Below are 22,261 nucleotides of genomic sequence, written 5' to 3'. Positions count from 1 at the left end.
ATAGAGTTGGAATATATCCATGATTCAACGCCACGTCTCAGATCTTTCTTAGTATGAATTGCTGAAATTGTTTATTTCTGAATTAAGATTTTAGTTAAATAACCTTCAATTGAATTAATTCGAAGCTCTATTCGTAAGATTACGGAAATCAATTACATTGAATAATTTCGTTTTAAAACAACTTTTGAAATAAATCTGGAGATCTCTGATACTTATTTGAATTAATCAAAACTTAGACCCATGATTCATTGCCAAATCTTAATTGACTTATTTTGAAGTAATTAAGCAATTTTTGGTTTAATTGATATTAATCTAATTTTACAGGAAATTATGAGCATTCATGTTAAACTCTCAAGAGTTTTGCGATAAATCACATGATGATATTCAAATATCAGAATCACAGTTTTCTCTCACAACAGCTTAAAAAACTGCGGAGATCGCTGGCCCGAAATATGGCTTCAATTCTAAGATTTGATTGGTACCCTGTTCTTTAGTTAATTGGAAATATTAAGTAATTAATGCATAATAAAAGTAATTAATGCAGATAATATTCCATTTTTTATCCGAGATTATTATAATACCTTTCCACTATGATCAAGACAAGTTTTTTTTTACCAAATCATTTCGAAGTGTCTCCTATGTCTTATAGATATTCGATTTTTAAAATCAATTTGACTTGCTTTAAATAAGGTAATTGGAGAGATCAAGGTAGCATCACTAGGTATACAGAGGTGTCACGAGACAGAAGATCTTTATCTTCTATTTGTATATGTTTATCTTTCTTTCAGCTAAACGCAAAATAAAGCGCTTAACTTTAGCACACAATAAATTAGGTACCAACAATTATTATATCTCTCTCTAGGAAACTGATTTTGTTTTGTAAACAGCTGTCAAATTTTGTCAGCTGCTTTTGTTAACCATGAAATCAAGCGTGCTATGTGACCTTGTATGAAATGCATTGGCAAACGCCATTTTATTTTTGAGGACATTTAGCTGAGACACATTTAGTAAATAAGCGAAGACACAATACAGTGTTGCTTTGCTAAGATTTCCAGCAAATCTATAGATTAGATTGAAGGTATTTTTTGGAAACCGTGTAGCAATTTATTTGTTTTGAGAAAATCAAGTGTTTTGAACTAAATCACATAAGTGTTAACAAAATTATCGTTTTAATTTGTTGAGCACGTGTGACATTTAAAACATCAAACTGATGTCAGATATATATTTTACCAGAACTCATTTTAATGCACATAAATTCGAAATTCAATTTCAACAAAAGACATAAGGATTTTTTTCAATTAAGCTTGTATGTTTTTTGAATTTAAAATAGGTTTGAAAAATAATATAAAAACAATATGTATGTTGATTAACCGATAGAAATAAAATTTAATTTAAATTATAAAGTAATAAATTGTTAAATATTTAATAACCTAGAACAAAAGATCGTATATATCTCAAATCTATGATTTTCAACATACGTTATTTTTAAAGTATTGCCACTTATATCATATAGTAGATGTTACGATTGACATTTATTACTTGTTGACATTTGTTGACATCATTCTTAAATATAAATACAGGTGCTCTGTAAATTTCATTAAACTCTAACATGATTTGTGAGATCATACACCCATATTCAGCCACATTAAAGCTGTTCTTTTTCTGTAACAAAAACTAAGTTAATATATATATTAACAATATTTGACAAATTAATAAATTATAAACATTATTAGGCAGAACCCCTTTTATATATAAAATCCACCCTGAAACCTATAAATATAACATTTATATTTATTTGAAGCCTGTAAAGTTGACATTGATTTAATAATAATTAATATACGCCTGCTGCTGCTGCACCTAAGCGACACGCTATCTTTATTTATTATTTCAAAATTTGTCACTCACGAATATTATCTGTGTAAATATGTATGTATAAATTTCTAGAGAATAATTTAATGTATTTATTTGTGTTTAACGGGCGTTTCTTTAATAAACAGTGGCAAAAGAATTCAAATTACATATTACCCTGAACTTGAGGATTCTTTTTTTTTTAGTAATAAATAAATGCTATTGAACTTATAACAATGGCGGGCTTTTTATTAATACTTTACTATTATTTTGTTACCCAAGCATTTATTGTCCAATATTAAGGGTTTGGTTTAAGGCATATTGTTAATTTGGGGTTAAAAGGAGCTAAGTTTGTTTTGCCTAATAAAACGTTTAATATTTTTTCCATTTAAAGACTCTATTGTCACTAAACTTTATAGAATTGAAAGAAATTTTAAAATTATGCGATTTTATAAAAAAAATTATTAAAATTTTCTGTAAAAATAAATAAACCAAAAAAGCAGTAAAATAGGTTTAGTTAAACGAGTATATCTTAATATTCTAACGTTTTGTATGGAAAATTTTATTTTTATAAAAAGTGGAAATAACATATTTGCCATCTAAGCGTATGATAGACATATCCTGTAACAGGCATACGTTATAATTATTTTTTTTCAAGTACATATTCTATTTTCTGTTAATTTATATTTCCTTTGAAATAGTATGCAAATGTCAACTTAATAACTCAATTTCTTTTATACCATATGCCAATTTATTTCAATTTGAAACTTTACACTGCAATTAAAAAAAAAACAAACAAACGAAAAACAATTACAGTCATATTGAATAAATGTAATTGATATTATAATACCTTTGTAAAGTTTGTTTCTGTTTTTTAATTGCAAAACAAATTTTATTTAAACTATAATGTATGTCAATGTAAAAATTAATTTTAATTTTTTGTTTTGTTTTTTTTTTCAGACCAAAACCAGACGTTTACCAGCAAATCAACCTATAAGTTGTGTGTGAAACCTAATTGTGGTTAATTTTTGAAATTTATCTAAAGTATTATACCTTAAACTCGTACATTTATGTTTGTTTTTTTTGCAATATGAAGTGTAATTGAAAACCCTGTTTATTGAAATTTACACGACATTGACTTCAATTTGTTAAAAAGAGTGGAAAACAGCATATTGAGCAAATAATCTTGAAGGAATATTAAGCTGGGAGCAAAACACAAAAACAAATAAGCAAAACAATGGAGTTAATAAACTAAAACACCCCTTTGCTTTAAAACAAAGGGGGTTTGTTTCAACAACCCACAAAACAATAAAGTGAATCATCAACACCCCAATTAAATAGCAACAACAAAAAAATTCGTTTTAAGCGAAAAAAAAAGAAACCCACCACCACCAACCCAACCCAACCAACCATACTTATCACCTTCAAGGTTTATTATATTTTGGGTTTTATTTTAATAGTCAGCAGGCACCACAATTACGACAGCTCTAAAGTTGCTGTTACTTTTTGGTGAATTAAAATAATTACGAGAAATTTTTGTGCAACACCCAACCAAAATGTTTAAATTACAAGCTCTATTTAGTTTAAATAAGCTCAGCCGTGGCAACAATAAACATAGAAACATCATGCCAACCACAAAATTAGCAACATCACCAACAACAATAACAACAGCAGCAACCGCAAAAGCGGTAAATGTATCATTATTATTGCTAATTTCTATGGCTTATTTAATATGCCCCATCATAGCATGGATGCCTGATGTTAGACCAGATTTACAATATAGTAAGTATATGTGCTTTACTTTACATCTGTTGAAATTCATTTTCTAATTTCTAATTTTATTTTTTATTTTGTATTTATTTCTAATTTAATTATAACATGCATGTAAACATAACGTGACCAATTAAATTGCTATTTTTTTCCTCTTGCGTTTTTTTTTATTCTTTTGCCAAGATTTGTCACGAGAATTTGTCAAATTGTGTTCGCCAAAGAGAAATTAACATTATAGTTATTTTATATTGTAATTTTATGGGTATGATTTTAAGAAGAAAGCTAACAGGAAGAGAAAATATATTAATGTTCTAATTTAATTTATTGTTTAATATACATAATTTATTCCTTACAGTTTTGAACTGAATTTCTAACTGTTATTAAATATGTATGGTGGATTTCCCATAAGCGAAACGATAGGCAATAGGTGGCACATATTCAAAAGGTATAACTTTCAATGAATTGCGGCATAGATCCGGCTGAATTTAAGCGATGTCCTGGGTTATGTCGACTTAGTTGGCAAGGATCGATTGCTGCGACTTCATAAAACATCACAACAATAAGTCTAGAGGGGTAAAATCATCTCAGCGAGATAAACCCATGCCCTAAAATCGATCAGGCAGAATGCTAATTGTGGTTGACATTCGTTGTGCGGCACTTAGCGAAGTTCTACTTGAATCAAATCCATATCGTTCAATTTGGTCCAAAGAAGTACGAATGGAAGCTTCAGTCCATATACAAACATACGTCGACATATTTAAATGACACCATTTATTTATTTATTATTTCGATTGCTGCGATTTCATAAAACATCACAAGAGGTAAAATCACCTCAGCGAGATAAAACCATACCCTAAAATCGATCAGGCAGAATGGTAAATTCATATCGTTCAATTTGGTCCAAACGGTGATGGCCTCTCCAACATTCTTTTCAAAGAAGTACGAATGGAAGTATCAGTCCATATGCAAACAAACGTCGACATATTTAAACGATTTGCTTTATTTGTTTATTATTTCAAAATTTGTCACTCACGAATATTATTTGTTATTTGTGTAAATATGTATAAATTACTAGAGAATAATTTAATGTATTAATTTGTGTTTACCGGGTGTTTCTTTATAAAACAGTGGCAAAAGAATTCAAATTACATATTACCTGAACTTGAGGATTTTTTTAATAATAATTAAATGCTATTGAACTTGTAACAATGGCGGGCTTTTTATACGTTGTAATATTATTTATACTTTAATATTACTTATTTTTTTTACCTAAACATTTGATGACGAGGCGGATTTTTGGATAAATTGCAATTTTCGAAAAGGTTGGGCATATTTGAGGTTAGCAAGTAAATTGGCTTCAAATGAAACATTTTCTTTGGACAAATACAGTTTTATTGATACCAATATAAAGTAGAAATATGATAAATAATAATAGAGTATGATGTTGCGCAAATATCCACCACGTCAGACTTTTTATGGTTTCACTAAATTTTGAACCAGATTTTGAAAAAACACTTCTCCTCAATGGACCACCGAATTTAATATTTATTAGAGCATCAGTTGTTTTTATATCCAAACCCGGTCTTTCAAATGACCCCAAAGAAAATAGTCTAACGTTGTTAAATCACACAAATGAGGCGTCCAATTAACAACAACAAATCGATAAATCTTTCAAATGGTCCCAAAGAAAATTGTCCAACATTGTTAAATCAAATCGAGAAATTACAGGAGTGGTAAATTTCTAAAGCATGAAAAAAATCACAGACGTCAACAATAGTTGGTTTACATAACCTTATAATTGAAAATGGGCCTCATTACTAAAGATTATTTTGTTGAAAAATGCCTTGTTTTGGCTGAGTTTTTCAAAAAGCTAATTCACAAAAGTTCCTTGAATTAATATAATTCAATGAATGCTTGACATTTCATTATTTGTCAGCTAATTTACTTCATAAACTCACAAATTTTAAAAAAATGCAATGCTTTCCTTCAGTTTTTCGTGAAATTTCATCATTTGACAGCCAATTTACTCATAAGTTCATTCAAAACGCTCCATGAAAAAAATTTCTCAAGTTTGTTCCAAATAAATGTCAAAGAATTCTTGACATTTCATTATTAGTCAGCCTATTTACTTTACAACCTCAAAAATTTAGCTTTCCTTCAGTGTTTCGTGACATTTCATCATTTGACAGCCAATTTAATCATAACCTCAAATATGTTGAAAAATTCATTCCTTCTGTTTTTCAAAAAAGTCAATTCATAAACGTTCCGGGAATCTAAAGCGTAACAGGATGACCGCTCATTTCATCATTTGACAGCCAACTAACTTCCTAACCTCAAATTTGGCCACTTTTTACGATAATTTAGCCATTTATCCTAAAATCTGCCTCGTCGATAAAGATTTGCCCTAACGAAAACTAATTTTGATAATAAAGTTTCATCTTTTATACGCATCACTCTATTGTGTAACTTGCCATGGTGATTTGGCTGACTTTTTTAAGTTTTAAGAATTCAAAGCCGTACAGAACTCTCTACGTTTTAGTTATTGTTGTTGCTAACATCAAAAGTTATTCCCTTAAGGAAATAAAACTTCAATTTTATACAGCTAACGCTAAAAAAAACTAGGCTTAAGTTCTTTTCGGTTGTTCCGTAGCAGACTTGACAAACTTCCAGCGACAATATTAGGCTTAATTCGTTTTCGATCATTCCATAGCATATTTCAGGGTCCCCATTTTCTTTGTCGGTCACATTATGTTTACTATCAAATTTACTATGTAGTATATGAAAAAACACTTCCTATTTTATTTTTGTTTAATAAATTAACATAAATGTTTTAATTCTATTTTATTTTTATTTACAGAACAAGATAAAATATTAGCCAAATTCTTTGGCAATACAACAGACTATTTCAAAGTATTGGATCATGATGATACGACGATTTTAGTTGGCGCTAGGTATGTGTTTAATTTTTTTTTTATAAACAATATTTTTTAATTATATTTTATTACTATGTATTATAAGAAACTTAAGTAAATTACTTAAATTACATAACTTTTTTATAGTAATTATTTGTGGTTTTCTATTTTACTATCAGTTGATTTAGAATATTTGATATTTGTTGAAAGCATAATAGTTATTACTTCAATAATTCCAGGAAGCTCAATTTACCTTGAGTTTTTGTCTGTCACCAAAAGCCAGACTTGAATTGTGAAATTTTTACAAAGAAATTTGATTTTATTTTGCTTGGTTTAGCAAATTCCCTGAAACTTATGTAGACACTTTATTATTTTACTTGTTTAACAATTAAAATAAAAAAAAATCAATCAGAAATAAACTTCTATACCCTGTTAACAATAAAATATTAAGCTGAGACACTAATCAAATGTCTTAATTTTGAACATTTATAGTTAAACTTTTTATCATCTTCTTACTATAACTAACATTTAGTAAAATTTAAACGAATATTTGCATTTGGTTATATTTTAACTGAAATTCTTCATTGTTAAGTCTTTTAGTTAGTGTTAACTTTAGGTAAATATTTAATTGTTAATGAGGCTAAGTTCTAATAAAACTAATTCATTCAAATACTGATCATCATCAGTCTTTTTAATCTACAAAGTTGTGAAATGTCTTAATCAAAAACTAAATTTAGAACACCACCTAATTTACGTGATAAATTAAGAAATTCATCATCTTTTATCTTTCATAAAACAAATTTCATTAAGTTTATTTGTTATTTATTCTCTAAAGATCTTCATAAATTTTCATTACAACTCTTTATTACTTATTTACTTTAACCTAAATCTCCAAATCTTATCTAAAAATTTCAATCTCTTATCTCTTCTCATTTCCTCCCATTTATTTTTTTTTTATCTCACAGAAATGTTATCTACAATATAAGTTTAAATGGTTTACGTGAAAATAGCCGCATTGAATGGTACTCATCTGATGCTGATCGCGAACTGTGTGCCCTAAAGGGTAAACGTGAGTCAGATTGTCATAATTACATCCGGGTATTTGCACGTCTTAAAGACGGTCAAATACTGCTGTGTGGCACCAACTCATACAAACCCAGATGCCGTCATTATGCTCCTATTTTGGATGAAAATCAGACGAGTATAACAGCTGCACCCACTTATGAAATTGTGCGGGATGTTGAAGCCCAGGGTCTGTGTCCCTATAGTCCCGTGCACAATAGTACTTATGCCTTTGCTGATGATCAGTTATATAGTGCCACAGTGGCGGACTTTTCGGGCGGTGATCCTTTGATTTATAGGGAAAATTTACGCACGGAACAATATGATTTGAAACAGCTAAATCAGCCCGATTTTGTGGGTGCTATAGAGCGTAACGGTTTTATTATGTTCTTTTTCCGTGAAATAGCCATGGAATTTATGAATTTTGGCAAGGTAATTTTGTTAATTTTATGGTTTAAGTTTTGAAAGTATTAACTTTTGGTATTTCTTTTTAGACGGTTTACTCTCGCGTTGGCAGAGTTTGCAAAAATGATAGAGGCGGTCCCTATACGTTAAGCAAGACTTGGACTTCATTTTTAAAGGCCAGATTAAATTGTTCGGTGCCCGGAGAATTTCCATTTTATTTTGATGAAATACGTAAGTTATTTTTTTTTTTAATTTAAAATGCAAAAATTCAAAAATTTATTTCTTTATTCTATTTCACAGAGGCCATATCACCAGTTATTGAAAGTGGCACAAATCCTTTAGTTTATGCCGTCTTTACCACTTCCGCTAATGCTATACCTGGTTCAGCCGTGTGTGCCTTCAATGTAGACGACATAATGGAGGCCTTCCAGGGTCGTTTCAAATCCCAAAAGGACAGCCAATCCCAATGGTTGCCCGTACAAGAAGAACAAGTACCCGAACCCCGACCCGGCCAATGTGTTGAAGACTCTCGCACGCTTTCCTCCTTGGCTGTGAACTTTGTTAAGATTCATCCCCTAATGGAAATGTCAGTACCGGCAGTGTACTCTCGTCCCCTGTTGACCAAAGTAAATTTGCATCATCGTCTTACCACCATAGCCATAGATCCTCAGGTACATGCTTTAAATGGAGAATTCCATGATGTCATTTACACCGGTACCGATGATGGCAAAATCACCAAATTCATTAATATACCCACCGCCTCGAATGGCGGCTCAGCAGCCAGTATTGATAATTTAAGAACTGTATTAATCTCAGAACTACAAGTATTACCTGTGGGTACACCAGTACGCGAATTAGTTGTATCCTCCAAAACCAACACTTTGCTGGTGGTAAGTGATGGCAGTCTGGTGACTGTACCCCTGCATCACTGTGCCCACATTGTTGATTGTGCCAGTTGTTTGGGTCTGCAAGATCCCAACTGTGCTTGGGATCAACAGACTCACGAATGTAAAAGTCTTTCCATTTCCAATCATAAATTTGGTACAAAAACATTCCTACAATCTCTGAATACCACAAAAAAGATAGCCAAGAATTTATGTCCCAAATCCTCAACGCGTGGCACTGTTATAGCCGATGGTCCTGTCATTAATCTGGGTGCTGTTACCGACAACAACTTGGACTCACAAGTCAATACACAAGTTCACATTGAAGAAGAATTGACCAAAAAACATATTTATTCGAATGTGGGTGCTATTGGCGGCATCTCAAATCCCATTATACCCGATATTAGCTCACCAGAACTAGATTTGCCCACAGCAATGGGTGGAGATTTTCTGAATACGTTTAATGATGACAATAAGATTACATTGCATTCAGTGGATCCTCATGATTTAATGAATTCTGTAAATGGTGGGTATTTTTTTTCATTGAATTTTAAGGAAATTTTTAAATTATTTGTTTTATTTTGCTTATTCTTTTCAGATCCTTTACAAGCTACGGCTTTGGGAGAAGAACAAAAACTGCAATTGGCTGGCAAAAGTTTTTATTGGGGTTTTGGTGCCTTGGCTTTGGCCTTAGTGTTCATTATTGGCATGGTAGTGGGTCTGCATGTTTCGAAGCGTAACTGCAAGCCTCCCTCCATACACAGTTCACATCGCAATCAATTCAGTTCAAATCCGTAAGTATTTAAAACTATTATTTATCTAGATTGTATTCTAATTTATTGAAAAGAAGGTTTTGTTGTAAAGAAAACGAGCTTTGAATTACTATTTTTACATAGAAAATAAGCTTTGGAATCTCTTATATAGAAAACAATCTCAGGATTTCTGTGAAACTATTTATATAGAAAACAATGTCAGGATTTCTCTGAAACTTTTATTTAAATGGAAAACAATCTCAGAATTTAATATGAGACTGTTTTCGTACAGAAAACAATGTCAGAATCTATTCTTAGACTATTTTTGTAAAGAAAACAATGTCGGAATCTATTCTGAGATTGTATCGTATAGAAAACAATGTCAGAATCTATTCTGAGACTGTTTTCGTATAGAAAACAATCTCAGCATCTATTGTGACTCTGTTTTCCTATAGAAAACAATGTCAGCATCTACTCTGAGACTGTTTTCGTATAGAAAACAATGTCAGCATCTATTCTGTGACTGTTTTCGTATAGGAAACAATCTCAGCATCTATTGTGAGACTGTTTTCGTTTAGAAATAAGATCAAAACCTCTTCTGAGGCTTTAAGCTCATTCAGAATCTAATATTTTCGTGTAGAAATAAGCTGCGAATCATTTCTGAGTCTCATTTGAAAATAAGCTCTCTTTTGGGACTCTCACAGTCTCTTCTGGGACTATTTTTCTATAGAGAACACAATCTAATCTGAGAATGATTAGAAAAATTTTACTGATTTTAAATGTATTAATAAATTTTCATTCTCTCTTTCCTTGCAGAACCTTTGGCCTTAAACATAACAAAGATATAAATCTATTAATGAACACCAATCACTACTGTCACCCCGGCAAGCCCAGCTTAGATTTGGAAAAGGATCGTAGTCATGAATGCAAAAACTCAACAGAGAATCTGGAAAAAGAATTGCCCTGCAAAACGTCAACATTAACAAAAGTTAAACGCACATATATATGATTAAACTCATGCATGCTGGCATCTAAATATATACTCTGGATTTTGAACGAAAAATCAGAAAGGGTAACAAAAAAAAAAATCATATATACAAACACATTTTTTTTAGTAAAATTTTTTATACAAACAAAGTTTTTTTTTGTTTTGTTTAGTTTAAACTTTATTTTTTAATTAATTTAACGAACGACGAATTTCTCTTTTTTCTTAATTTTAATATAAATCATTATGGAAATTGAGCGAAAAGAAAGAAAGGATATATATTCGAATAGAGTTTTTTTTTATCTTGAGGCCAACAGTTTTGAAACAAAATGAAACGTAAACTATTGTATAGTTTGAGAAGATAAAAGAAAGTTAATGTTGGGAAGAGTATATGAAAGCAATTATCGTTTGAGGGAGTTTAAAATCTCTTTAATTTTATTTCTTGTTTTGTATTTAAACTCGAATATTTGTATTATAAACTACATATTTTTTATATTATTAATTTCAAAATTCATTTTTAGACAAAGTTTGAAACACAGATTTTAATGAGTTTTTTTTATAAAAAAAAACTTTACTTGAATTTAATATCCTTTATATTTCGCATAAAAAATATTAGATTTTTTTAATATTTGTTGATACTTTATATTTTAATAAGTCCATTTTTTATTGTTTAAAAGAGAATTTCGTTTAGGCTCTTATATATAACAAATGATTAAGATGAAGAAACCCAGATACAAACGTTTGAAACGTTTTAATATTTTAAGCAGTTTTTTTTTAAAGTGAGTCTATAGTTTTTATATATACACAGTGAATTATTTTTTTTATATATATAAATAGTAGTAATTTAAGCTAATAAATAGTGTTATTTTATATATATATAGATACGAAAAGAAACAAAAAATTATCTACATTTAAGCTTAAGTACAAATTAAGTATGTTTTACATTTTTATATTATGATATATACAATAGTCTTACGTTAAACAAAAATCTCGAAAATTAACTACAAAAAAATCTATGATTATACATATATACATATCGTTTTTGTAAGTCTAAACAGAAAATTGACGACGACATAAACTTATGAAATTTGTATATTTATGCGAACACTTTTTATACATGTTTTTTATATACAACACAAATAATAAAAAAAAAGAATCTTTAAACGAATTGTAAATGAGAAAAGAACAAAACATACACACAAGAGTTAGAAAAGTTATAATAGGTTAAAACGAGGAATTTCTTCAACAAAAATAAGGGCTGGATTCAGAAACATAGAGAAAAATATACATAAAACGGAACTAAAACAAAGAATTACACATATGAGTGTTGCTTTTGTTGTCACATAGTTTTTTTATTAATACATTCTCAGCAGTTAGGTTTTTGACAACTGAGTTAGGTCTTTGACAGGAGAATATCCGATCTATGTGTATTTTTCTATATTCAAAAACAAGACAAGAAAATAATTTCAAAACTTTTTAATGAAAAACACTCAAAAATTATTTGAAAACTGAGTGATTTCCATACAAACATTTTTGTGTTTATGAACATAGAGCGGAAATTGGAAAAAAAAAACTCAAAAAAAAATACTCAAAATCGTCACACATATCAGTGTTGTTTTTGTTTTCACATAGTTTTTTTTACTAATACATTCTCTCCAGTTAAGTTTTTGACAACTGAGTTAGGTCTTTGACAAGAGAGTCTCCGATCTATGTGTATTTATCTTTGTTTCTCAATCAGGCCCTTAACCCATTTCAACTTATTTTGACTTTCAGACCCCCCCCCATCAACAATTTTACAAATACAAGTATTTTTTTACAAAAAAATAACTTTATTAGACTGATCATTTATTATTTAATGTTTTTTGTAGCCAATATTTAGCACACACTCGTACAGATATTTTATTTTTAAATAAGTTTTACTATTTTGCTTTTAAGGATTTAACAAATGTTGTTTATTTATGTTTTCTGTGAATCTTTAATATTTAAAATGAATAAGTTGTTAAGTTAACATAAGTAAATGGCTGGTATTCTTGTCAATAACTACTATTTGTGGTTAATTAACTAAAATGTTGATCCTTTAAATAAGTCCGAACCTTAACTATTTAAAAAGAAAATATTTTTTAATGTGTGTTTAGAAATTATCACTAACCCCCACCAGGTCTTAAACAAAAGAGTTTGTAGAATGTTTAAAAATTAATTAAATTTAAAAAAAAAATCACAAAAAAAAATTTTTTCATCTCATTTTTTTTTTTGTTTGAAACCGATCGATTTCCATCACATAACTGAATATTAATTTTTCTAAAAGCCAGATTTATTCTCAATGGACCCTGCTATAGTTCACTTTAATCGATTGCAAATGACAAAGTTAAGGAACTATTTCAGAGTAAAAGTTTTGAAACCAGCTATAGTTCAGTTCAATCGATTGTGTAAAATGAAAAAGTTGTGGAACTATTTCGGATATTTTAGCTCCTACAGTCTTCTACTACACATTGCGATTAGTATTAGCATTTTCTTTATTTTGTTGGACAGTGTAATGAAGATAGGTGATTTCAAAAATGATTTTCAAAAACGAATAATTAACAAATTAATGATCAGCAAATCGCACGATTTATTCGTTTTGTTTGTTAACTCGAAAGTATAACTAGTAAATCTACTAAAAGAAGTAATCTCTATGAGCTCCGTTTTGCTGAACAGGAAATTTTCTAAACATTTTTAAACCCCTTCTACAAATTCTTACTCTAACATTTCTTATTGTGTACTAAAAATTTGACTAATACAAAAACTAATATAACTAAAACATAAAATAAATCAAAAAGGGAATTGATTTTTGGTTCAAATACAGATTAAGACAAACTCACACATATTTTTTTACAAACAAACAGGGTAATTAAGCACAAACAAACAATACAAAATTACACACCTAAAAAAAATTTAATAGAAATTTTACACACAAAAAAAAGAAGAGGCCTTTTTGTATACAAAAATTTAGAAAAAAAAATTTGGCAAAAATTAATAAAAGACTGTAAAAGAAATTAAAAGCAATTCGAAAAAAATATAAAAACATAAAACAAATTTGATTTAAAATCTGAAACCCTGTCAAGGTTCAAAATATAAAAAATAAAAAAATTAACTGACAGTTGCTGTATAAAGAACCATTTTTGGGTACAAATTAATACCGCAACTGGCATTACAAAAATAAGGCCTTATTGTCAATTAATAAAAAGTATATAACTATAAATATATTAAAAACAAATAGTTTTTTATTTCAAAATATAAATTATTAACTTAACATTGTATAAAAAAGTAATAAACTAAATATAAAAGCTCAAATTTTTGTATAATTAAATAAAAAATAAAAAAAATATATTAACATAAAAGCATGTCCGTCCCACTAATTTTTAACAAAAAAGCAAAAAATTTAAAAAAAATATATATAAATTTAGTTTTATTTTAAATTGCTAAGTAACTTTAATTTAGTTTAGTTTAACTTTAAATTGAATATATTTTTCTAAGATTAACTTGTATAGTTGTGTTTTAGTTTATATTAATTGTAAATAATTGTAAGCCAGTTTACATTTTATTTTAGTTTAATTTCTCTTTACACTTCTTTCTTTTACTTTTTTATTTGTTTATTTAATGTTTTAACAAATGTGTCTATTTTAAATTTAATTCTTAATAATTTTCTTATTAAAACGAAATTAATTATTATTATTAAAAAAAACCTTGTTGTGATAGCTTGTATTTGTAAATTCTTTTTATAATTTTTTACCTACACACTGGTGTTTTTTCTTAATTTTTGATTTTTTTTCAAAAGCAGTTGGTTTATTTGTGTAGGTGTATTTAACAGCTAAGTTTTTATGGTCTTCCTGGGAAAAGAAAAGCTTGGCTAAAATTAATTAAAGTAAAGCATGAGATTTTAAATTCTATGTACAACTGCTTGTCAAGGCTAATTTTTATGTTTAATGGATAAATAATATTTTATTTGTTTTAATGTGTTTTATTTTAAATTTGAAATAAAGTCGTATTTTTTAAATAAAGAAAAATAAAAAAAATAATAAAATTGAGTTTTTTTATAAAACAAGTGAGCTATATTCGGCTGTAACGAATCTTATATACCCTTCACCAAAGTATATTTTAAGATAAATATTGAAAACAATTTGTTGGTGGAAAGATATTGGAACAAAAATAGAGGAAATCGTGGGTTTTTGTTTATTTGGGCCGATATTCCCGAATTTAAATGACAACCTAAGCATGCCTATAGCGGAAATATTGATGTATCAAACATGTATTTGTGTTATATGGGGGCTTTGGAAAATTGATTTCAACAGACAGATATGGCTATATCGACTCCGCTATCTATAACGATTCACAATGTATCTACAAGGTGGTGCAAAAGTAATCACCCAATATTCTTTTGCTGTAATTTTTTTTATGAAAAACTTTGGTTTGGCTTGGGAAATTTGTTTATTTAATCCATCAAGTTGAGAAAATGATATCGGCCAAGTGCCCGCTGCCAGAGGCTCGTTTTATGGCGTTTTCCATCACTCTTGCCAGAATTTCGGGCGACAGGTTCTTGAATTCCTTGCGAATATTCTCCTTAAGGGCTTCAAGAGTCTGACGTAAACCCGGGACTTCAAAAAACCCCATAAAAGGAAGTCAGGAACGGTGATTTAGCCGGCCAGTGCAAATTACGAAAACGAGAGATTATGCGACCCGGAAATGCTTCCTTCAGAATATCGGTTGTGTTTCGAGCAGTGTGCGCCATTGCACAGTCCTGTTGGAACCACATAATCTCCCGTCCCAATTAATTCATCAAATTCAAGCTGCGCCAACACAACCGCAAAATTGGTACGGAAAAAATTAAAACAATTATTCCGTTCTTGCGGAGTAAACCGATTCATGGCTTGTCAAAGCCGAATTGACTATTGGCGCCATTTGAAAAACTTATAACGTTTTTCAACAGGGGATTACATTTGTCCCACCTTGTACTCTATGGGCTCGCAAATGAAAAGTCTGGAAATTACAAAAGGAATGTTAAACTTACATACCTATGAATACCATTACCAGCCATGATGAAGGTGCTCCAAGTGCTCCTTCCTATAAGCTACGTACACACGGTTGTCAGATTGTCAGGAAATGGTTAACACAACTATGAAAACTTACGTTGAAACATATGTGTGTTAACCATTTCATTTTCTGGCAATATTGTAAGAATATGACAACCGTGTATACGTAGCTATAGATGTTATAAATATAAAAGATTTCTAATCACGAGTGATAATATTCCACTGTGAATGATAATACTAAAATAGCATTCATTTTTATAATTGTGTAACAAATGTATATTATTAAAACAAATTTGTAATAGAAATAGTGTTTTCAAAATATATAATCTTAAAAACCAGAATTTAACCCCAAAAAAATAAATAATTCAAAATAAAAAATTTAATCAATATACCAGAAACCCTATAAATATCCTATAACATGTCTGCTTTTATGACAGCAGGCAGCTGTTTGCTAACATTCCCTTGTGAATGTCTAGGTTTAAAAAAACAAGCAACGAGCATTTTTCGTTGGTGGAATTCAAATTGTATATTTTTGATTCATTTACTCCCAAAATTCCAAATTAATAATGAAATTATTAACAGAAAGTGAGTTTTTAATAATATAATGTTATTGTGCAAAGAATTTTATAAAATTTTTTATTTAAAAAAGCTAATGGTGGCAAACTTTTGATAAAATCCGAAGACGAGGAAGAGGGTGAACCACATCCCCATTGCGCTCATGGTCCAACTTTATTGTTTTATTACGAGAACATAGGACCGAAGGAGGGTTATTATGCCTGTTCGGCATATAGAGATAAAAAATTGTGCTCCTTTAATTTGCCGGTCAAGGAATTGACAACAAAACATTTGAGTCGTGTGTATGATGTGTCCACTTTGCAGTTTAGGAATTTAAGGGAAAAGGTAAGTTGATACTCCATTGTTGCATGTTTAGTTCCTTTTTATAAAACAAACTCGCATTTTATACAGTTTCTAGATTCCACTTATGAAACTCAAAAACATTATTGTTTAACCTGCAATGAACCTCTCAAAGAAAGTGATCTGCAGCCTCACCTGAAACATGAAGTTAAACGAAATCTTGCCACTAGACTAATTAATAATCCCACCATGTTTCTAACGCCTTTGGATAATGACAAGGCCCAAGCTCAGTACTTTTTTGATGACAAAGCTTTGCAGTTTTTCGAGAATTGTTTTAATGACTTGAAAATAACGTAAGTACATATTGTAATGGTAACCAAAATAACCATTAAACCTTAATTGTTTGATCTGTTGCAGTAAAGTTATTTGCATAGGAGCCCCACGTTTACATGCTCATCTAACAAACATGTGTTCGGCGAATATAAAAAGTTTCTTATTGGATTTTGATTATCGTTTTTATTACTTTTACAATGACCAGGAGTTTGCTTGGTATAACATGTGCAACAACCATTTTTTTGACGAACTGCAGAAGCAAGAATTTTTTAGATTTTTAAAGTGTAAAAGGTAAACATTAATTTTAAATTTTTGATTCTTAATTACTATTTTTATAATTTTTTTGTAAATAATTTAAGCAATGAAAGAGTCTTGATATTTACTGATCCTCCCTTTGGCTGTCGCACAGAACCGGTGGCAGCTACATTGCTTAAACTCACCAAACTTTATAATCGCATCAATCAATTGCCATATCAACCTTTACCCATTTTTTGGATATTTCCCTATTTCTCGGCCCACTACATACAGCAACAAATGCCAGCTCTACAAATGTCCGATTATAAAATAAATTATACAAATCATACGTCCTATACCGATATGGGCAATAAGTCTCGTAAATTAGGCTCACCGGTGCGTATTTTCACCAATGTCCCATTGCAGCTTTTAAAATTGCCAATACAAGAACAATATAAATATTGTTGTAAATGTGAAAAATATACCGCTTTGGAAAATCGCCATTGCGTAAAATGCAACTCATGTCCGTCCAAAAATGGAGCCACCTATAAGCACTGCGATCTGTGTGGTCTATGTGTTAAACCTTACTATGTGCATTGTAACAATTGTCGCCGTTGTACTCAATTGGAGGGCCACAACTGCTCGGAGTATCAAAATAAACAGAAATGTTGGATTTGTCGTGAAGTGGGCCATACGGAGCAGAAATGTTCATATTGGCAAAGAAAAATGAAATGTAGTAATATATTTCCTCGCTATAGTTTAAATGCAAAAGAAACTGAAATTGTTTGCCTTTTGTGTAAGTTCAAAGGTCACAACGAAATGATGTGTGATAAAAGAGATAAGTATTTCAAAGAATTTACTTTTATGAGTGAAACTCAATTGTTGGAAAAGGTTTGAGTAAGAAGTTTTTTTAAGTGGAACATCATTATTTGACGGAAAGTAGTTTTAAGTTTTAAATAAAAATGTTGATTATATTTTTTTTTACAGAAAATGTTAGTTGTGATAAATCAAAATATTTTAATTGTAAAAGGGACTAGGTAAGTATAATAAAATTTAAAGGAAATCAAATTTTGTTATCAATAAATTTTGGGTATTGGAGAAGTAATATATTGATCAAATGCTCAAAAGAATTACTTCTTAATTAAATTTTCAAAATTGAATTATTTTTTTTTTTTTTATTAACCATTCCTTTAAAGAATACATTACGAATAATTACTTAGTACTACAAATATATTGAATTCAGTAATTAGGGAATTTATTTGTTATAGAAATAATTCCTTATTGAATCATTCAAGTTTTCATTAATTCAAATCCATTACAAAATAGCTCAATACATATTTATTGTTTATTGAATGTTTAAATTTTATTCAATTCAGATCTAATACAAACTGAATGAATAATAAATATTTTAATTCATTTTGTATACAATTTGAATTAACAAAAACTGAATCATTCAAAGTTTGAATGCAAATAATAAAATATGTACACATTTTTACAAATAGAGGGTGAATGTTATTTACTACGAAGTTAAATGCGAGAATGTTAGAATTTGTATGTATAATATTGTATATTATAATTTGAAAATGGTTATTTTTGAATATAATTATAGAGTGAATCATATTAAATTCCTACACAATTTAAAACAAAATTATTACATTTAAACTTGAAATATGTATTTTTATTTAATTCCTAAAACATCTTAATAGATCTTTCATTTAATGGAATACAAGACCTATTAAAACTTGGTTACAAATAGAAAATAATATTGAAGCTAGTGCTATAAAATTTGTTGTTTTTGTACATAGTATTAAAATTGTTAAATAGCTCCATTAATATAAACTGTATTTGACAATTGAAAACAAACTTTAATAACTTATATAGAAGTGCCTCTTTTATGCGACATAAAACCACGATTACCACTACCCCCAGCCGTACCATCTGTACGAGATGTAGAGGGCATTTGGTCTGTATATTTAAAATCCCAAGAGGCATAATCACTATCAAGTATGGGTCAGCTTTTGCTCTGTTCGGATTTATTATTGTATTCGCCACCAGTGGTGTAGTCGACCTCTATTTCACGCAATTCGATTTTTTGTTCTTGCATGGCTTTCTAGAGTAGGACGTAATGAAAGTAAAGTTCAATTATTAGCTAAAGATATAATATATAACAATCACCAACCTTTACACATTCTTGATAGACCTTAAAGATTGGGGCACACATGCTATCATCATTGTCACCTTTCAAATATCTTTCAGAGAACCATAAATTGAAACATTCATCGTATTTCTTTTTCAATTCATTACAATCGTCTCCCAGACTGTTCATTTTTCAATTTAGTATCAGTTATTATATGATAAAATAAGAATTTATGTGATAAAATCAAGTTTCTGTAAAAGTTATAATTTTTCCAATAAAATCTCTATTCTTCTTCTTCAAATGATAGAAAAACAGCTGTGCTACATTAGTGCTGCCATATTTTTATTGAATGAAAACTTGGCCTTACTTTTTTTCCTTTCAACTGTCAACATTAAATTTTTAAGGTTATATTTTCTTTTTTAATACCAATTCAGTTTTACTCAATTGACATAACTCGGGCACGCGAAATTGCATTTAGTTCTTACATTTTGGTGAAATTCTTTGAAAGCTCAGCAAAATATCAATTAAAACATGAATAATTTAACCAAGGCTACTTTACGTTTTGTGGGCAACACCTCCTTGAAAAATGTTTTCGGTGGCAAACGCGATTTTACCCGCACTTTATGGCACATGTCCAAAACTCCAGAATATTCCGGCAAGGGCAGTGTATTGCAAGTACATAGTCCTACCATGAACTGCAGTTGCGGCTGTGGCATGAAGCGTATGCATACCAAAGGTAAGGCAAAGCAATTGATGAATGGCAAGAGATTCCATAAAGAAAACATTAAACTTACATAACCTCAATAGTTTTGTGTAAAAAGTGATGAAATAAAAGTGCATTTTGTGTAGCCGGCTGTAAATTATAATTTTGTTTTCTTGTTTTCTTAGGTGAACGTGAATTGGTGGAATTCTTAACTGAGGAAATATTGGCCGAACGTAAAGCACAAAAGGTTAAGGCAGTGCCCACCACTTTGGATGGTTTTGCTGTTAAATTGAACGGTGCCGAAGTTGAGTTGAGCAAACAGTCGGAAAAGGAAAAGTAAGTTTTTTAAGAGGAATTAAATTTAAATTGTAGAAGTTTCAGCCAACAATGAATGTATTTATTATCAGGAGCTGAATTACCACATTCGATATTTGATTTTAGATACGATAGCTTTTTCGATTACAAATTCGGTAATTGGGTCCCTGAATAATATCAGGTTTTGTCTTTTGTTAATAGTTTCAATCGGTTCTACCATAAATTGTGTGTTTAAAGTTAAACTAAACTCATGTTTTATGCATACCTAATCACTCTGGAATGCCTACGCTATCTCTTGGAGAGTCTAAAGCATACGTTTCCTCATTGGAAGGCATGTCCGTTCGTTTTATCGTAATATTTTGATTTTAATAAAATTGTTATCCAAATATTAGGCAATCAAATACATTTCTTATTTTATTATATTTTAATTTATTTAATTTTAATTAATAATTGTTCAATTTAAATTTATTTTCCAGAATTATCATCAATTTCAATGTAAACCATACCGTTGATACTGAAGAGGAACCTGAAATTGAACCAACAGCCGACAAGCCCGATATGGGAGAAATGCGCAGCAAACCCCAATTTGAAGTTGATATTGTCCGTGGCACCACCACACTATCCTTCACCTGTTCCTTCTTGCAAGGTACTCCACAAGAAGGAGAATATAGTAAGTTTTTTATTTTTATAACTTCACACGACAAAATTATATAACAAAATGTTATTTTTTACATTTTAGATGATGTCTTTGGCATTGATGAAATGACCATTTACCAAGGTGAATGGAACGAGAAAATTTATGCCGTAGCTGGTGATGTTTTGGATGGCGTAAGTATTTTTTAGGCTATAAATTAAAGAATTACTTTTTACATATTTTTTCTTCGTATTTTTGCAGTACCTTTACGATTTATTGATGAACTTGATGGAAGAGAAGGGTATCAGCAATGAATTTGTTGAAAAGATGTCCGATTTAGCCACTGCCTATGAACATTCTTCCTACATTGGCTTGCTTGAAAGTCTCTCAAAATTCACCACCGGAAAGTAATTACTTTCCTACATTCTTAATTTCTGTTATAACTAAATAGTTTTTAAGTTTTAAACTAACTTTGTATTTTCGCCGCTCATTGTTCTTTTTATTTTTGTATTTCCCAACACTAGTTATGAACAAAAAATAGCTACAGAAACGCTTGCCTAATTTACACTCAAGATAGAAGAAGATTCAAGACTAAAATTAATCAAGATTCAAGACTAATCAAGATTCAAGACTCAAACTTTAACATAATTTAATAAATCAGAAAAGGATTTTCTTGTAAGTTTTTTGTTATATATAAATGAAATATCTTTTTTTTTGTTATTATTTAATTAAGTTTGTTGTTTACGAATTTAAATTTTGTGCCAACTTTCTGGAAAATATTTTTTGTTTTTGACCGTGTTTTTAAAGTTAATTTGTTGAAAAGTTATTTTTAATTAGTTTTGCTTTCGCAAATTAACTTTAATTCTTTTTAAACAAATATTTACTATTGTAAGAATATATACTACATACAAATATAAATTGTTACGAAGTAATAATTAAAAAAAATAATGATTTTCAAAAAGGAAAAAATTATAAAATTCATTTGAAAGATGTTTATTGTGTAATGGACAGGTTTTGTAAGCATGTTTTTGGTGTGCAAATTGAGAGTAATGACCAGGAATGCTTTTAAAAAGTGTTTAAAGAAAGCATTAGGTTCCTTTTTGCCATATCTCAGAGTTTTATTAATTAATTTTAAAAGATTGTTGTCAAATTCAAAAAGAGCTTGCAAAATCATTGGGAGCTACTCAAGCAGCAAATGTTTGCGAGCAGTAAGATTCATACAAAAGCATGTAAATTGGGTACCATACAAAATGAAGCCGAGAGACCTTGAAAGACGATTTTACATGTCCGAAATGTTGCTTGAAAAGGCTGCTATCTATTACGAGCTGCTCAAATCTGGCCAGACCATCACAAGAAACCTGTACCG

The 22,261-nt window shown here is 29.6% G+C and overlaps 4 protein-coding genes across 4 annotated transcripts; 3 read left to right on the top strand and 1 right to left on the bottom strand.

Annotated features, from left to right (window-relative positions):
• Positions 1-2,814: 2,814 nt before the first annotated feature.
• Positions 2,815-11,774, top strand: Sema1b (Semaphorin 1b). Its single transcript, XM_065512550.1, has 7 exons — positions 2,815-3,630; positions 6,476-6,569; positions 7,496-8,024; positions 8,087-8,228; positions 8,298-9,407; positions 9,480-9,675; positions 10,450-11,774. Exons 1-7 carry the CDS (start codon positions 3,405-3,407, stop codon positions 10,640-10,642), a joined length of 2,490 nt encoding a protein of 829 aa, XP_065368622.1. The 5' UTR covers positions 2,815-3,404; the 3' UTR covers positions 10,643-11,774.
• Positions 11,775-16,143: 4,369 nt separating this feature from the next.
• Positions 16,144-18,088, top strand: LOC135960359 (rRNA N6-adenosine-methyltransferase ZCCHC4). Its single transcript, XM_065511630.1, has 5 exons — positions 16,144-16,269; positions 16,334-16,584; positions 16,651-16,892; positions 16,957-17,163; positions 17,232-18,088. The coding sequence occupies exons 1-5, from the start codon at positions 16,251-16,253 to the stop codon at positions 18,001-18,003; spliced, it is 1,491 nt and encodes a 496-aa protein (XP_065367702.1). The 5' UTR covers positions 16,144-16,250; the 3' UTR covers positions 18,004-18,088.
• A 666-nt stretch (positions 18,089-18,754) lies between these two features.
• Positions 18,755-19,487, bottom strand: LOC135960720 (TP53-regulated inhibitor of apoptosis 1-like). The gene is made up of 2 exons (XM_065512083.1): positions 19,286-19,487; positions 18,755-19,216 (listed from the first exon to the last, which is right to left on the bottom strand). Exons 1-2 carry the CDS (start codon positions 19,430-19,432, stop codon positions 19,118-19,120), a joined length of 246 nt encoding a protein of 81 aa, XP_065368155.1. The 5' UTR covers positions 19,433-19,487; the 3' UTR covers positions 18,755-19,117.
• Positions 19,488-19,661: 174 nt separating this feature from the next.
• On the top strand, positions 19,662-21,872 carry P32 (complement C1q binding protein P32). Its single transcript, XM_065511154.1, has 5 exons — positions 19,662-19,979; positions 20,132-20,282; positions 20,738-20,931; positions 21,001-21,089; positions 21,157-21,872. The coding sequence occupies exons 1-5, from the start codon at positions 19,775-19,777 to the stop codon at positions 21,304-21,306; spliced, it is 789 nt and encodes a 262-aa protein (XP_065367226.1). The 5' UTR covers positions 19,662-19,774; the 3' UTR covers positions 21,307-21,872.
• Positions 21,873-22,261: the final 389 nt, after the last annotated feature.

The sequence above is a fragment of the Calliphora vicina genome, chromosome 5, assembly GCF_958450345.1.
Source record: "Calliphora vicina chromosome 5, idCalVici1.1, whole genome shotgun sequence".
Lineage (NCBI taxonomy): Eukaryota > Metazoa > Arthropoda > Insecta > Diptera > Calliphoridae > Calliphora > Calliphora vicina.
This window is presented reverse-complemented; position numbering and strand designations above follow the sequence as displayed.

Coding starts and splice junctions, on each gene's coding strand:
- Sema1b (XM_065512550.1), top strand. CDS start 3,405: ATGTTTAAATTACAAGCTCTATTTAGTTTAAATAAGCTCAGCCGTGGC. Junction 9,408..9,479: donor TTTAATGAATTCTGTAAATG/GTGGGTATTTTT, acceptor TATTCTTTTCAG/ATCCTTTACAAGCTACGGCT. Junction 9,676..10,449: donor AATCAATTCAGTTCAAATCC/GTAAGTATTTAA, acceptor CTTTCCTTGCAG/AACCTTTGGCCTTAAACATA.
- LOC135960359 (XM_065511630.1), top strand. Junction 16,585..16,650: donor TTAGGAATTTAAGGGAAAAG/GTAAGTTGATAC, acceptor CATTTTATACAG/TTTCTAGATTCCACTTATGA. Junction 17,164..17,231: donor AGATTTTTAAAGTGTAAAAG/GTAAACATTAAT, acceptor AAATAATTTAAG/CAATGAAAGAGTCTTGATAT.
- LOC135960720 (XM_065512083.1), bottom strand. CDS start 19,432: ATGAACAGTCTGGGAGACGATTGTAATGAATTGAAAAAGAAATACGAT. Junction 19,217..19,285: donor TCTATCAAGAATGTGTAAAG/GTTGGTGATTGT, acceptor GTCCTACTCTAG/AAAGCCATGCAAGAACAAAA.
- P32 (XM_065511154.1), top strand. CDS start 19,775: ATGAATAATTTAACCAAGGCTACTTTACGTTTTGTGGGCAACACCTCC. Junction 19,980..20,131: donor GAAGCGTATGCATACCAAAG/GTAAGGCAAAGC, acceptor TTGTTTTCTTAG/GTGAACGTGAATTGGTGGAA. Junction 21,090..21,156: donor CTGGTGATGTTTTGGATGGC/GTAAGTATTTTT, acceptor GTATTTTTGCAG/TACCTTTACGATTTATTGAT.